The sequence below is a fragment of the Sturnira hondurensis genome, unplaced genomic scaffold (genome assembly GCF_014824575.4).
Source record: "Sturnira hondurensis isolate 20B ecotype Veracruz unplaced genomic scaffold, ASM1482457v3 Scaffold0010128, whole genome shotgun sequence".
NCBI lineage: Eukaryota > Metazoa > Chordata > Mammalia > Chiroptera > Phyllostomidae > Sturnira > Sturnira hondurensis.
The window spans coordinates 37908298-37922123 of NW_028082759.1; the positions used below are offsets into that span (position 1 = coordinate 37908298).

A 13826-nucleotide genomic window follows, 5' to 3' on the forward strand; every position below is an offset into this window, starting at 1 on the left:
ACACCATTTTTAAGTGGTGGAGCCGATTTCAAAGTCAGCACTCTGAGCTCGGACTGGGATCTTCAAACTGTTCTACTCAATGCCTTGTAGGCTGTTTTCTTAGCTTGGCTGAACACCTTGCTTCAAGTGCTACTATTCTTTAACTGGTCAGGAGCACATGCTCTTTTTCTCCCTCTTCTATTTCAGACTTTGAGCAAACTCAATGACCAGAGTGAGGTCTGAGACCGGTTCTGCCGCAGCCCGGCTCCTTCTGTCAGCAGCTGCCTGAAGAGGCCGTGCAGTATCTTGCACAACCGTTTTCTGTTGCTGTTTAGATGCTGTGGATGAACTCTACTGCAAGTACAATGGGACTTCATAACCACGGAGTCCTTGTTCAAGATTTGCCAGCAATTTCTGTCTAATTTCTGTTAGTGAGCAGATTCACTGAGTAGGTTATTTACAGTTATTTTATAAAAATTGGTATGCATTTAGTGTTAGTGTGCTGAAAGGTTAAATGTGAATTTATTTCTTCTTCAACAGTAGTTTGTGTTGTTTTATTTCCTTTTTGTTGTAAGTTGATTTGTAAAACTGAGAAACATTTTGTCATCAGAGCTTTAGAACATTTGCAAATCATTTATAAAAATCCAGGATGATCTATAACTAATATACAGAAACAACTTAGCACATTGCCATTTCCCCTTATGGAAAAGAATTAAATATCATAAGGTTAAATATTATTTTATGTGCTACAATTTGAAGTTCACAGAAAATAAGTCAAACAAAAACAAATAACAAACTAGAAACCATTGTTCTCCATGCTGTTCCATGCACCACAGTCTTCAGAAATATTTTTAAGATGACTGGTATTCCAAAGAAACCAAATTCTTCACATTAGTCTCTTTGGCTGTGACTATTAAAAATGCTTAGGAAGCCTTAAGACCTGATACCCCTGATTTCCACATCCCCACCTCATAAGAGTCTCTGTTTTCAGTTTAATTTTGTTGGAGCTGAAGAGTGTGGAAATTGCACATTTTTTCACAAATATGAGTTTTAGATGAGAAAACATCACTGGTAAATAGGATGTCTTTGTGCTATTCTGTTATAAGATTACAGTTGTTTGAAACTTTCCTGTTTCAGAGAGATAGTCGATGTAACATAATACACCTCTATATATTCATTTATGCACGCTTTTACTTTTCTTTTGTTGGAGAGCTTAGATATGTGATTGTTTGTAAACCTACCAAACTAACAGGGTGATTGACAAACACCCTAGGCTAGACTGACCTATATAACCTGAATAAGTTACCATTTTCATTCTTGCACATGTGTTCTTACTTACATGCAATTACGCTTGTTCATATTTTTATCTATCTATTTAATCTACCTAAAAAGAGATCTCACTTTCAAAGGTCAGTAGGCGTGACTACATAATTATGCTTAAGTCATAAGGCATTTTAACTGATTTAGAAATTACCAGTATAACAAAAAGCCAAATACTTTAAAGTGAGTTTGAGAAATGGGTTGCAAACAAAATTGAAAGACAAATAATTTAGTGGTTTTTGTGGACAACTGTAAGAGTAAATTCTTGTGCCTGCAAGTGTGTGGTTAACATTCATATTGCCCTTAATTTTAATATTAAGTCCTAGATAGGACAAGGTTATAAAATAAAGGGTAAATAATAAACATTTCAAATTCTTGTAGTTCATCCAGCCATTTCGACTTCAGTTGACATGAACTATAAAGAACACTCTGTCCCCAAGAATCCTCAGTCCCTTTATAAGTGATCTGAATCGGAATGAGTGAGGCCAGCTTTCATTCCTGTCAAATAATGTACCAGGAAAAGGTGGAGGTAGTCATCGCAGGTAAAATTAGCTCAGAGAAAGAAATTCTACTCTGTCCAGGTAAACTGTTCCAATGGTAGATGGCAGTAACATTCACTGTCCCTAATCCACTGGTCATTGGTACATAAACATGAGTCAAGGAAAGTAAAAAAAATAAAATATATTTTTCTATCTATAAATTGATATTTTTCTATGTGACTTTGGTTTATAATTAAATTCATGCTCTGCAGGCATTTTCTAATTTGTTAGAGATTATGGCATTAAAATCATTATATTTAATCAGTAGATAGATTGTCCTATTTTACTATTGATGTAACACAGGCTCCTGTATTTGAATGCATTTCAGTGTTTATAGAAGTTTAATGGATAAAACTTAAAAGCCAAAAACTCTGGTGTCCAATGTTAATATTATCTTCAAAGCAAAGAAAGACCAAAACATATGCCATACATAGAGCCCGTGTTCTAAGACTTGTTCTGCACAGGAAGGTAACAATGAGTGTTGACCTTGAGAATCTCCTTGGAAATGAGTTCTGAGAGCCCAGTAGCTGAATATGTGTTTCAGACACACAAAATTCTGAACCCTAAGTCTTTACTTCAAAGCAGGCACTAACAACACAATATGGTCCAGATGCTAGAATGTTTCCAGTGACACTGAATGATTTTTATGAGATCACCTTTTTTTTACACGATTAAATACTTTCATAATATTTATTATGGCAAAATAAATTACAAAATTAAAGCTGACCTGTAAGAATGTTAAGGGCCTTGTAAACTGACATATATAAACTAACAATAAAATATGTAACGAGGAAAGGACTGTTAACTTTACATTTATGCAAAATAAATGCCTTTTTAATTTTATCATTTGTCTTTCATTTTAAAGGTTATTTGCCCTCAATCATGATGCAAGTGTTATGAGGCCTAGCTTAAACCACGTTTAGTAATCTCATTTGACAGATCTCTATTCTGTAATGCATACTATAACGAAGAAAAAGATCTTTTTTAATGAAAACATTAATGTGTTAATACCCTCATTTGTTTGACATTTAGTGGTTTCTAAAATATTTAGTGTTGTGGAACACGCATATGCCTCAGAGATGCATGTCCTGTATTCTCTGGGATGACGACCTAATTCAATGTAGAACACGGGTTTTTGCAACAAGTTCGTTGCCAGATTTCAAATAATGAGTTAAATGGTGCTTTCACAATCCAAAGATTTTTAGTAAAAGTCATGTTGTCTAACATATCATACTTATTTTATATTTTTAAGTGTATTTAACTATTCTAAAATTCTTTGTATTAACTCAGCGTGTAACAACCAATTCACATAGAACTAAATTGCAATTTAATAACTATTGTGCTGAAGTAAATTTGTGTCCATTATTTCAAGGTATTTACAGTAAAGCAAATTATATATATATATATATATATATATATATATAGAGAGAGAGAGAGAGAGAGAGAGAGAGAGAGATTTTTCTTAGAATGGCCACCAAGTATTATGTGTTGAAAACTACTGGAGTTATTCATTATTCTTTTAATTCGTTCTTACAGAATGTCCCCCTAGGAGTGTGGGGCATTGTGCCTTCATTTATGGAAGACTGATGAAGGGCACTTCTGACTGTATGACTGCATTTACGTAATTCTTTTTCACCCGGTTTACATCCTTTTGTTCTAATTTTAACAAATGTGTGTATTTTAATTATTTGTTTGGGTTCTTCATTTGTATGGTGTTGTTTGTGTTCCCTGAGTTTCTAGGCTGATTTTATTACTTTTCAGCATTTTAAAGGTTACTGCTCCAAGGACAAGCATATAAGTTACTCTTCTGGGTTTGGGCAATAGAGCAGTCAATAAAATAGAGAAAAAAAATCCTGCCCTCATGGAGCTTACATTCTAACAAGGAAGACAGAAAATAAATGAGATAAATTTAAAATACATTTAATAGAGGTTAAATGATAATACATGCTAAGAATAAGAAGAGACCAAGGTAAAGAGATAGGAACTATGGCAGAAAGTGTGCCGTGTCCCCAGATGGAGGGGCAGGAGCTGTGATGATGGGAACGGTTCCCTCCTGTGACAGAATGCCAGAGACTGGGTGGCTTAAGCCATGGACTTTTATGTCTCAAAGTTCTTTATTCTGGGAAGTCAAATACCAAGGTGCCAGCCAAACAGTCAGTTTATGATGAGAACACTCTTCCTGGCTTGCAGACAGCCAGCTTCTCGCTGTGCTCATGTGGCAGAGACACACAGAACACTCTCTAGTGCCTCTTCTATAAGGACACGAATCCTATCACTAAAGACCTCACTCTTATGACCTTTTTTAACTTAAATTCCTTACCTCCCTATGTGCCCTATCTCCAAATGCAGTCACATTAGGGGGTTAGGGCTTCAAAATATGAATTTGAGGGAACATAATTCAGTCCACAACAGGGAGTTATACATTTCCTATACGTTTAAAAATGTTCGTGTTTTCTGTCTGAAAAACAAGATTACCAGAATGCCATTTATGGTTAATATAATGTGATTGCTTTTGCATAAAAAATGTGATAGTCATGAGCTCCATGGTTAAGGCATTCTGATGCCAGGTACAGTAGTTGAGCATAGACATTACCAGCCACACCTGGCTACTCAGGTGAGAGTCTGGCCACGAAACAGTGGAGTGGTCCAGCATGGTTTTGCAACATACCAATGGCGGTTCAGAGGCCGAGACGTATTACATTCTGATGGAGGTTCCTACGGATCATCCATCTGATTAAAGAAGATAAAACTGAGCTAGTTTTTTAAAAATATTTTTTAAATGTAGCAACAGATACATGCTTAATTCTACAGGTCGTCACAGAGTTAGGTGCAGGAGAGAGTCCTGGTACTAACTGCAGAGAAAGTTCCCCACGTTGTTTGATGTTGTTGTTTCTTCTTTCTTTCGTTTTATTTTCTTTGTTTCTTAAGTAGGAAAGAATACTGGGTTACTTCACATGTGATTTATGATCTCTCCCAGAGTACTCAGTATATAAAAGTCCTCATTTTCTATTGATTCAGCAAGAGGAAGGAAGGTTATTTTGGTCAAACTTACTTCCTTTCTGTCATAAATAATAAAGAAACATCTCCCTACTAAGTGTAGAAAGGGTTTTTTTTTTAGTATTTTTTCTATTTGTGGCCTTTCTTTTTATGCCCACATTTAGAAATTGGCTAATTAGTAAATCCATTAAGAATCTAAACTTAACAAGAACAATTGTTACTTTGAAAAAATACTTCGATAAGAAAATAAGTAAAAATAAACTAGCATTCCATCTTTATTTCCTTTGCTTCTAGAGCTGCCTTTTTAGAAAAGTTAGGGACATCAGAGCCTTTTTTAGACTGTAATGTGTTTTTCTAATCAACTTCCATATTTAACACCCATTTTTATACTCTCTTACACCTTGGTTCACATCTTACGGGGCTCCCAAGTGCCCATGCTCCCTATTTTCTTAAAATTTCAGTAAGTTCCTTACATTTTATTTGTTTTGTTTTGTTTTGTTTTGTTTTGTTTTAATTTTTAGAGAGAGGACGGGAAAGAGAAAGAGAGGGAAAGAAACATTAATGTGTGGTTGCCTCTCACTCGCCCCCTGCTGGGAACCTGACTGAAACCCAGGCATGTGCCCTAGACTGGGAATCAAACCTGCAACCCTTTGATTCTCAGGCAGGCACTCAACCACTGAGCCACACCAGCCAGGGCTATTTTTAAATACAGATATTTTCCTGAGGCTAATAAAGCCCGAGAGAGTGCAGAGAAGGGAGTCAGGGAGCACAGTGGCTGGCCATTTGATGGTCTGGGGGAAGAAAGAGACGAGGATAAAGGCAGGGTTGTAGAGGCTACGGAGCATATGGGGCATGGTTAATCCTATGATGATATGATCACTGGAGCATCTAGGTGTCTCTTGAGTCCAGATATTTACTTCACCAGTCTTTCAAGGGGTCTGCAGTGCTCATCATTAGTCACATAGGCTGGAGCAAATATTATAAGAAAGGAAAAAACACGTATAAGCCATTACCATGCATTGTGTGTTAGCCTTAGGAAGCAGTAGTTCATCTGATCAGCTTCTAAAACTGCCATCAGGGACTCAAGGAAACGAAGCACAGGCTACATTGTAGTGAGGAAGGCAGGTTAGAAACGGTTTTGGGGCTCGGGGCATTGCTGCCGGGAGGATGGGAGCGGAGGTACAGGACTGGGAGGCAGGCTGGCATGGTGGGAGGGAGCGGGGTGATGTTGGGGACGTAGGCTGAGAGATAAGCCTCAGGCATTCCTGGTGACCAGTGTCCTCCTTGTCCCCCACACGAATGCGGTGGAAGTAGGGTTCATGAAGCCGAACGATTCTTCCTGCATAGCAATTTTTCCTTTTTCTGGGGCTTGGGCCCATGACTTTTGCTGTGAATCTGGAATTAAGATTTGAGAGGAGCGGTGTGACTGCCGAGAAATGGGACTGACATGTAATCTTTGTCTTAAGTAATAACCCTCTTTTCTTTCTTCACTTGCTCTTCTCTACACTGCCGATGGAAATACCGAAGTAGTGAGGGTCTCGCTTAACAGAGTAGAGGGTTAATCCGTTAAAACATGACACCAGCTTTCTCTTAAATCTTAATAAAAATGTTATCCTTATAATATTGGTACCAGAATCCCAATGGGCATTTACTAAATATGCAGATTCAAACACAATCTCCAAGACCTAGTGGCTCAGAATTTCACTGGGTTGGTTTCAAGAACAAGGATTTTTAAATGACGGCCCACTTCAGTTTACGCCCTAAAGTATGGAAATCAGTCACAAGGGCTTTTTTAGCCAGGAATATGAAAGAAGTCCCTGCACTCTGATCCTCAGGTGTGTACGTGTGCAACGCAGGCTTTATTCGGGCATGCGCATTGGCCACGGCACGTTGCGGATACGTAGTGGATCTGCGGTGCTGTTCGTAAGGAACCAGAACTGGGTGTATGATTCTGTCACGTGGCAAGGGACCATGTCAAATTCACCATTGCTTTAAATTCATATGAGTTTGTCAGAATCAGAAAGTATACTATCCTGAAACACACTCTCCTTATTCATGTATTCCTGGGTGACTTTCCTAAGACCAGAGGTTGCTATTTAACATCTTTCATCATGGAAAATTTCAGTCTCCTTGTGTGGCACATTTACACTGGTGCTGACGGATACTAATGCAGTCACATAAGAAAAGGGTCTCATCCTCCGGGGTATTTCCCACGTATATCCATTAGAAACACACCATAAAGAGGAGCTATTTCCCTTCCAGCCCAAGGCTCCTGGGGTAATTATTTTTCTTTCAACACCTTCATTGAAATTTCTTATGTAATGCTACCAGAGTGAATTACAGTTAAACCTGTTTTGTTCGGCGTGGATGGAGTTGGAATGAAGAGAAGGTGCCAGCGATATCACTCAGCTACTTTCCGTTTGAGGACGGAGGCTGATGGAAACCATCATAATAACTAGAGGGAAAATAACATTCAATCCTGAATCTCTGCCAGATATGTGAATTTCTGTCTTCCGCTTTCATTTTTCTGAAATAGGCTCACCATGGCATATTCCTTATCTACTTTTTAAGTGATTTTTCCTTCTACGGGCAATACATTTAATTGTATTAAGTGTTCAGAAGATACCAAAATTAAGAACACATTTTGTTTTGTTTTGTTTTTGCCTAATCCCTTCACCTTTTCCCCCAGCCCCCAACTCAGAGACAGACAACTGTATGGTGATTGCCAGAGGGAAGGGGGTGTGGAAAGGTAGAAGAGGGTAAACGGGGATAAATGGTAATGGAAAGAGACATGACTCAGGGTGGTGAACACAATACAATGCACAAATGATGTATTACAGAACTGTACACCTAAAACCTATGTAATTTTATTAACCAATGTCAGCACAATAAATTCAATGCAAATTTAAAAAAGAAAATATGTACTTGGACTCCATCTCCCAACCCCCAAAAAAGGAAATCAGAAATTGTCCTGAAGAGAATTTGTGTAGCAGTGTTCTGAAACCCCAAGTCCCAAAGGACCAGTGAGGGGGGCCTTGCTGCATCTTCTCACACTTTGTTTGCCCAGGACAAACCATCCAGGTCAATGCCGATGTGAGGGAGAGAGAGGGCAGGGTAACATCGAGTAAAATAGACTATAACTGTTAGAAAAGCTACTTGCAGCCCGAGTTAAAATGGGGCGATATCTAATATGTTGGTCTTGACATCCTGGATTCCAGATTGTGTGGCATAGACAGACCACCAGATTGTTAGGTAAACAGATGAGGTGTCTGGAGAAGGACGCTGTCTCTGCGGATGGGCGTCCTCGCGAATTCCTAGTCTGGAGGCTGAGGTGGGCCTTTCGTGCTCTCACTTCTCTGCGCTCAGTGCTTTTGCCATTCCTTCATTCCCCAGTATGCTAACCCTCCTCTAAGTCCTGATTCTAAGGGTCTTCTATAGATGACCTTTCCTCCACATGCTGGAAGACACTATGCATTTTTGCCTCTCAATTTTCTACCGATTTTGGATATGCACCTAAAGATATACACATGAAAATCTATAAGTACTCTGTTGTTGAAGTGTCGTGGGTTTAGTTGACCTTTCTTCTAATCAAGATTAGATCTGCCACGTGAAGTTTTTCTTCTCCCCACCTTGCTTTGTTATTTTAATTTTACTTTTTTTTAAAGTCAAAACTTCCATCTTGCTTTTTCAGACCCTGTTTTATTAATTAATTCCTCTTCCTCATGTCTTCAACCTCTTTGACTTGTCTAGGTACAACCATTGTCTACAAAATTTTTTTATCTTATTCACCTAACTAAAAAAAAAATCCTTATCTGGCCATGCTTCTTTTTTGCCTCTTCTTTCTGCTGTGTTCAGTCCTGCCTGGATAGGTTTCAGTCCAGTTTGTTAAAGGGGCAGTCAACATTTGCTGCCCATCTCTGATCTTGCAGTGGGCTTTGCTCCCACTACAGTTTTAAAGGGTTCTGGAATAAGGATCATTCACTTCCCAGTTCCCAAACTCAGTGGCTACTTTTCAATCTTTTCACTGAATCTCTTTGCTTTTCAGATTCTCAAATACTTTGCCTTTCTTAAAATTATATTCTCTCTTCGCTTCTGCAAACCATTCATGCGTTCAAAAAATATTGCAATATCTGTCACATTACAGGTATCGTGCTGGTTTAAGTGAATATAAGAATAAGTAATTTCTGGTCCTCAAGAAAGTTAGATACTTCTGAGAGAAACAGAGATAAGTAAATGAAAAATTATAATTCTACATGCTAAATACAGTTTAAGATGCCATTAAAATGTCATCCAGGGTTGCCTTTATGATTGCCTGTTTTTGTAGTCAGTTTTTAAAAATGAGATGGCTACCCTCAAAATTTGGTTTGAGACTAATAATGCCACAATGACACAATTTTTGAGAAAATATTTATCACTTATGTAATCAGCTTTCTGGGGAGAACAGGCCAGACCTCCTAAGCTAGTCAAAATTGACTTGAAAGATCAAGGGAAGGATACTACTTGAGATCTGTATGTTAGGTAGGGGATGTGGCTGGTGAAAGGGTCCATGAAGTATTTTCAACTCCACAGCAAAGGAGCATTCTTACCAGCTTGCCCAGATGGGGGGCAGAAGGGAATGAGTGAGGTGTGAGGTTTGAAACCTATCATTAGTACTCCAACATAGAAAATGGAGTTAGGTTCTTTATTACAACTTATCCAATTAACATTAGATGTACAATTGCTCCTTCCTCTATTACACTGACAATATTTTATAAATATTCACTTATATTCATTTCAAATTTATTGGGATGACATTGGTTAATAAAATTATGTAGGTTTCAAGTGTACATTTCTATGACACACCATCTGTATATTACATTGTGTGCCCACCACCCAAAGTCAGATCAGGTTTCGTCACCATATATTTAGCTCTCTTTACCCTTTTTAAAAAAGATTTTATTTATTTATCTTTAGAGGGGAAAGGAAGGAGAGAAGGAGAGAAGTATCAATGTGTGGTTGCCTCTTGTGAGTCAGTCCCCTCCTGGGAACTGGCCTGCAACCCAGGCATGTGCCCTGACTGGGAATCGAACTGCGATTGTGTGGTTCGCAGGCCCTCGCTCAATCCACTGAGCTACGCCAGCCAGGGCCTTCTCTTTACCCTTCATTAACCTCACACCCCCTTCCCTCTGATGAACACCATTTTTTGTATATGTCTATATTTTTCATTTGTTTTTCTTTCTTTACTTTTTGTTCAAATACAGTTCTTTCCATTTTCACCCCACCACACCCCTCGGCCCCACCTCCCACCCTGGAACCTAGCCCCTTTAGCTTTGTCCATGTGTCCTTTATACATGTTCCTTGACGGCCCTTCCCCTCTTTTCCCTCATTATCCCTCTTCCCACTCCCCTCTAGTCACTGTCAGCTTGTTCTTTATGTCCATGTCGCTGGTTCTGTTTTGCTCCCTTGTTTGTTTAGTTAATGAAGTTCCACTTATAGGTGAGATCATATGGTATTTGTCTTTCAGTGCCTGGCTTATTTCACTTAGCATAATACTCTCCAGTTTCATCCATGCTGAAATTGAGCATCTTTTCATATATCTGTTGGCCGTTTGTATGTCTTCTTCAAAGAAGTGTACTTTTAGGTCCTCTGCCCATTTTTTCATTGGATTGTTTGTTTGGTGTTGAGTTGTATGAGTTCTGCATATATTTTGAATATCAACTCTTGTTAGAGCTGTCGTTTGCAAACATCTTCTCCCATTCACTTGGTTGCCTCTGTTTTGTCGTTGGTTTCGTTTGCTGTGCAGAGACTTTTGCATTTGATCTAATCCTACTCACTGATTTTTGCCTTTACTTCCCTTGCCTTTGGGGTAAAATTGTGAAAAACTTAAAAATACAAAATAATCTTAAAAGTCTGTATCAATCTGATATTACAAAGTTGTGAAATTGTTAGTTGGGTGTACTGGGGCAAAAAGTAGGTTTACAGTTGCTCGTCTAAAAAAATAACACAATAATTAATAAGTAATAATGTTTCACAAACCCACAAGTGTAAACCTACATCCGCCACACACTGTGTGATGATTAAAATCATGGTCTGACGTTCTACAGAATTGCTTTTGGATTTTACCACAGGCATTTTCTAGCTGCGTGGCCAGGGACAGTCTCCAGTAAGCTCACCGAAAGGTCATTCATTACATGAGAAAATTAATATAAGGCGTTTAGCTTATTCTTTGATGTGATGGATGTTTATTTAGTACCCACCATTCACCAGGTTCTTTGCTATGCACTGGATATTGATTGGTGAATAGAAAGGAGCTGGAACCTGATCTTGTGAGGCTGTCTTCTGTTAAGGGGAAGACAAAAACAATGCAAATAAATACACAAATAACTATTTCCAAATTGAGAAAGTGCCCCAAAGAGCTAAGCCAATAGCCATCATCACGGTGCATGACTCAGCAGTAAGGGGGAGGGCAGAGGAGGGATTAGGTGAGACGTTCAGGAGCCTGTTTCCGCGATGCCACCCCAGGAAGGCTTCGAGGGAGAGACAGTTTTTAAGTAAGAAGTTATAAAGAGGAGGGAGACACACCCTAAAACAAGGCTCTGGGGTGGGAAGCAAAAGCGAGAGGACTCCAGAATAGGAAAACTCAGGCATGAAAGAGCTTACGTGTTAGGAAGCCGGACACCAGCGGGGCTTGGGAATGACGGTGTCCGGTGAGGACAGAGCCTGGCATGAAGGAAGGATTTACAAGTGCTTTTAGTTTTTGGTGTTTTTATGAAAAAGTAAAAAGATAATGTATAAAAACCTTTTAGTAAAATGCCTGAGATGTAATAGGTGCCCATCCAACAGCATCGATTGCTGTGTTTGTTCTTTTTAGTGGTACTAGTAGCTTTGCTATTTTATGAGAAGCCGTTTGCATGCCGAGTGTCTCCTTTGATACTGCTCTTGTTAATCTTTGATCCTGTCACAGTCTCTGTGACTCTTACTGTAGTGTTTCATTCTTACCTGTGGACTATCAATATGAAGAATGCATTCTAGATATTCCACACATAGTTGTTAGTTCCTTTGGAATATTTGCTTCTCAAACACATTTGCATCATTTACTCTAGTCAAATATTTTTTGTTTTTTAATTTACTAAAACATTTTAAAAAGAGAGAGATGACAAAAAGATGTAAAAATCAAGTTAGTTTGATAGCATAGCCCACATTGGGTATGGCAGAGACGGTCATTACTGAGATATCTGGGGAAAAAATCAGAGTCCCACCCGAGTGAGGGGGCTTCAGGAACCGCTTCTCTCCAGGCACCAGGAGGGAGGCCTGTTCCTCTCATCATAAACGATCATAAATGATTGATTTGAGATTCTGGATTCTTCAGAGCTTCTTCCAAATGAACAAAAGACAGGCATGCTCAGAGTCCTGATGGCATTTATCGCAGTTTTAGTGGTTTGTGTGTCAGAGAGAATTAATAGTAAATTCATTATGGAAACCCATTTACCGTGGGGGTGACACCAGCAAGAGCCTCTGGTAGCTCAGGAAATTCTGGGAGCCAACATCTGTTTTAGGGAACATAACTCAGACATTCCACATCCGTGCTTGCTCCTTGGTGCTTAATAGCTTCTTACACAGCTCTTCTTCTCCTCAGGAAATTCACATTCAGGCACAGAAAACTGTAAAGGCCAAATGTCTTCTTTAATCCTCTGAAGCTTAGCTAGCTAAAAGGAAACTGTCAAGAGCCATAGAAACTGACTGTGTGAAAAGAACAGCACTACTAATAGACAAAAGAGAAAAAGAAGCTGATTTGCTGACTTAATTCACTTAAGAATCTCTTTTTCTCTATTTGGCTGCATTTGTGTCAGGTTTTTATGTATATTAAAATAGAACATATAATTTAACCATGCCTCCTTCATTATGTTTTACTGTTAATAACTTTGCTGAATTAGAAGTGGCCTCACATAATAACTGAGTGTGTTTCCTGTAACATATGCAAACTGACTTATAAACTAACATATGCTGCTATTATTCATAATAGATTAACTTTGTTTGAAATACTTGTGCCCCAAATTACCATTTGGCATGTCTTCAAATTCAAATCCACCTCCTGCCCTGAGATGAAATGTAAGGATTTGTTTTCTGTTTACATATTTTGGACAGGCTGCTATTACTGCAGTAAAAGTGTTCAGTGTTTACATTATAAAGACTATTTATGGGGGCTTAATATGTTGCTTCTTGCAAATTGCATCCGACAGAAACTTGGCAAAGTGGCACAGAGATGTGTAATCATATTCTACTGTATTTAACATCATATCAGGTGCTTGATCTTTGGAAAATCCATGGAGTTAAATGATATTTAGCATACTCTTACATACTTTTTTATCTTTTGCTTTTTGTAGATGCTAAAATGGTGCTGAGTCTTACAATAACTTTTCAGGGGAAAAATGTGTTTTCTGATTGCCAGTCTTATACTAAGGTATGGGGGAGGGTAGTGAGGGAACCGAAAACCAACCTACTTGTTTTTGAACTGTTAATGCTTCGTAGATTGCTACTGGGTTTTCGGACTTTTGTGTTATGCTGTCATGTCCTCCTGGGGCTAGGTGGGAGCCGGAGGCCGAAACTGACCTGGAGGAAAGCATCTGGAGATGTGAAAGGCAACACAACAGCCAAAGTGAAATGCTTGGTTTGTATTGAAAGAGCATTGTATATAATTATATGCCAGTTTAAAATATTGAACCAAATTGTAAAGGCAAAAGCCAGGTAAGTTCTGGATGGGTAGAATGAAAGAAGTATACTCTTATCACTTTAAATTTAATTCGTACAATGGTAAAATGTACTAGATTTTGGAAACAGGTAAGGTCATTGAATCGGAATCTGATTATGTAAAAATAGCACTTCCGGTTAGTGTTCAACTTCAAAGGAAAATGGTCATTTCTTGAAAAGAGCACGGATGGGGAAGCAGTTTGTCATGGCCCCAGAGAACCCCTATAATGATCTTGCCACATGTTTAAAATGCAAAGTATGTCT

At 38.6% G+C, this 13826-nt stretch overlaps 1 protein-coding gene across 2 annotated transcripts in view; it reads left to right on the forward strand.

Annotated features, from left to right (window-relative positions):
• SLC26A7 (solute carrier family 26 member 7) overlaps positions 1 to 2681 on the forward strand; it is a 72497-nt gene extending 69816 nt beyond the window's left edge. For both annotated transcript variants that reach the window (XM_037058711.1, XM_037058712.1), the window contains one exon: positions 187 to 2681. In XM_037058711.1, coding sequence (XP_036914606.1) covers positions 187 to 222 — 36 coding nt within the window. In that variant the 3' untranslated portion in view covers positions 223 to 2681. The remainder of the gene's footprint in view (positions 1 to 186) is intronic.
• The last annotated feature ends 11145 nt before the right edge of the window (positions 2682 to 13826 follow it).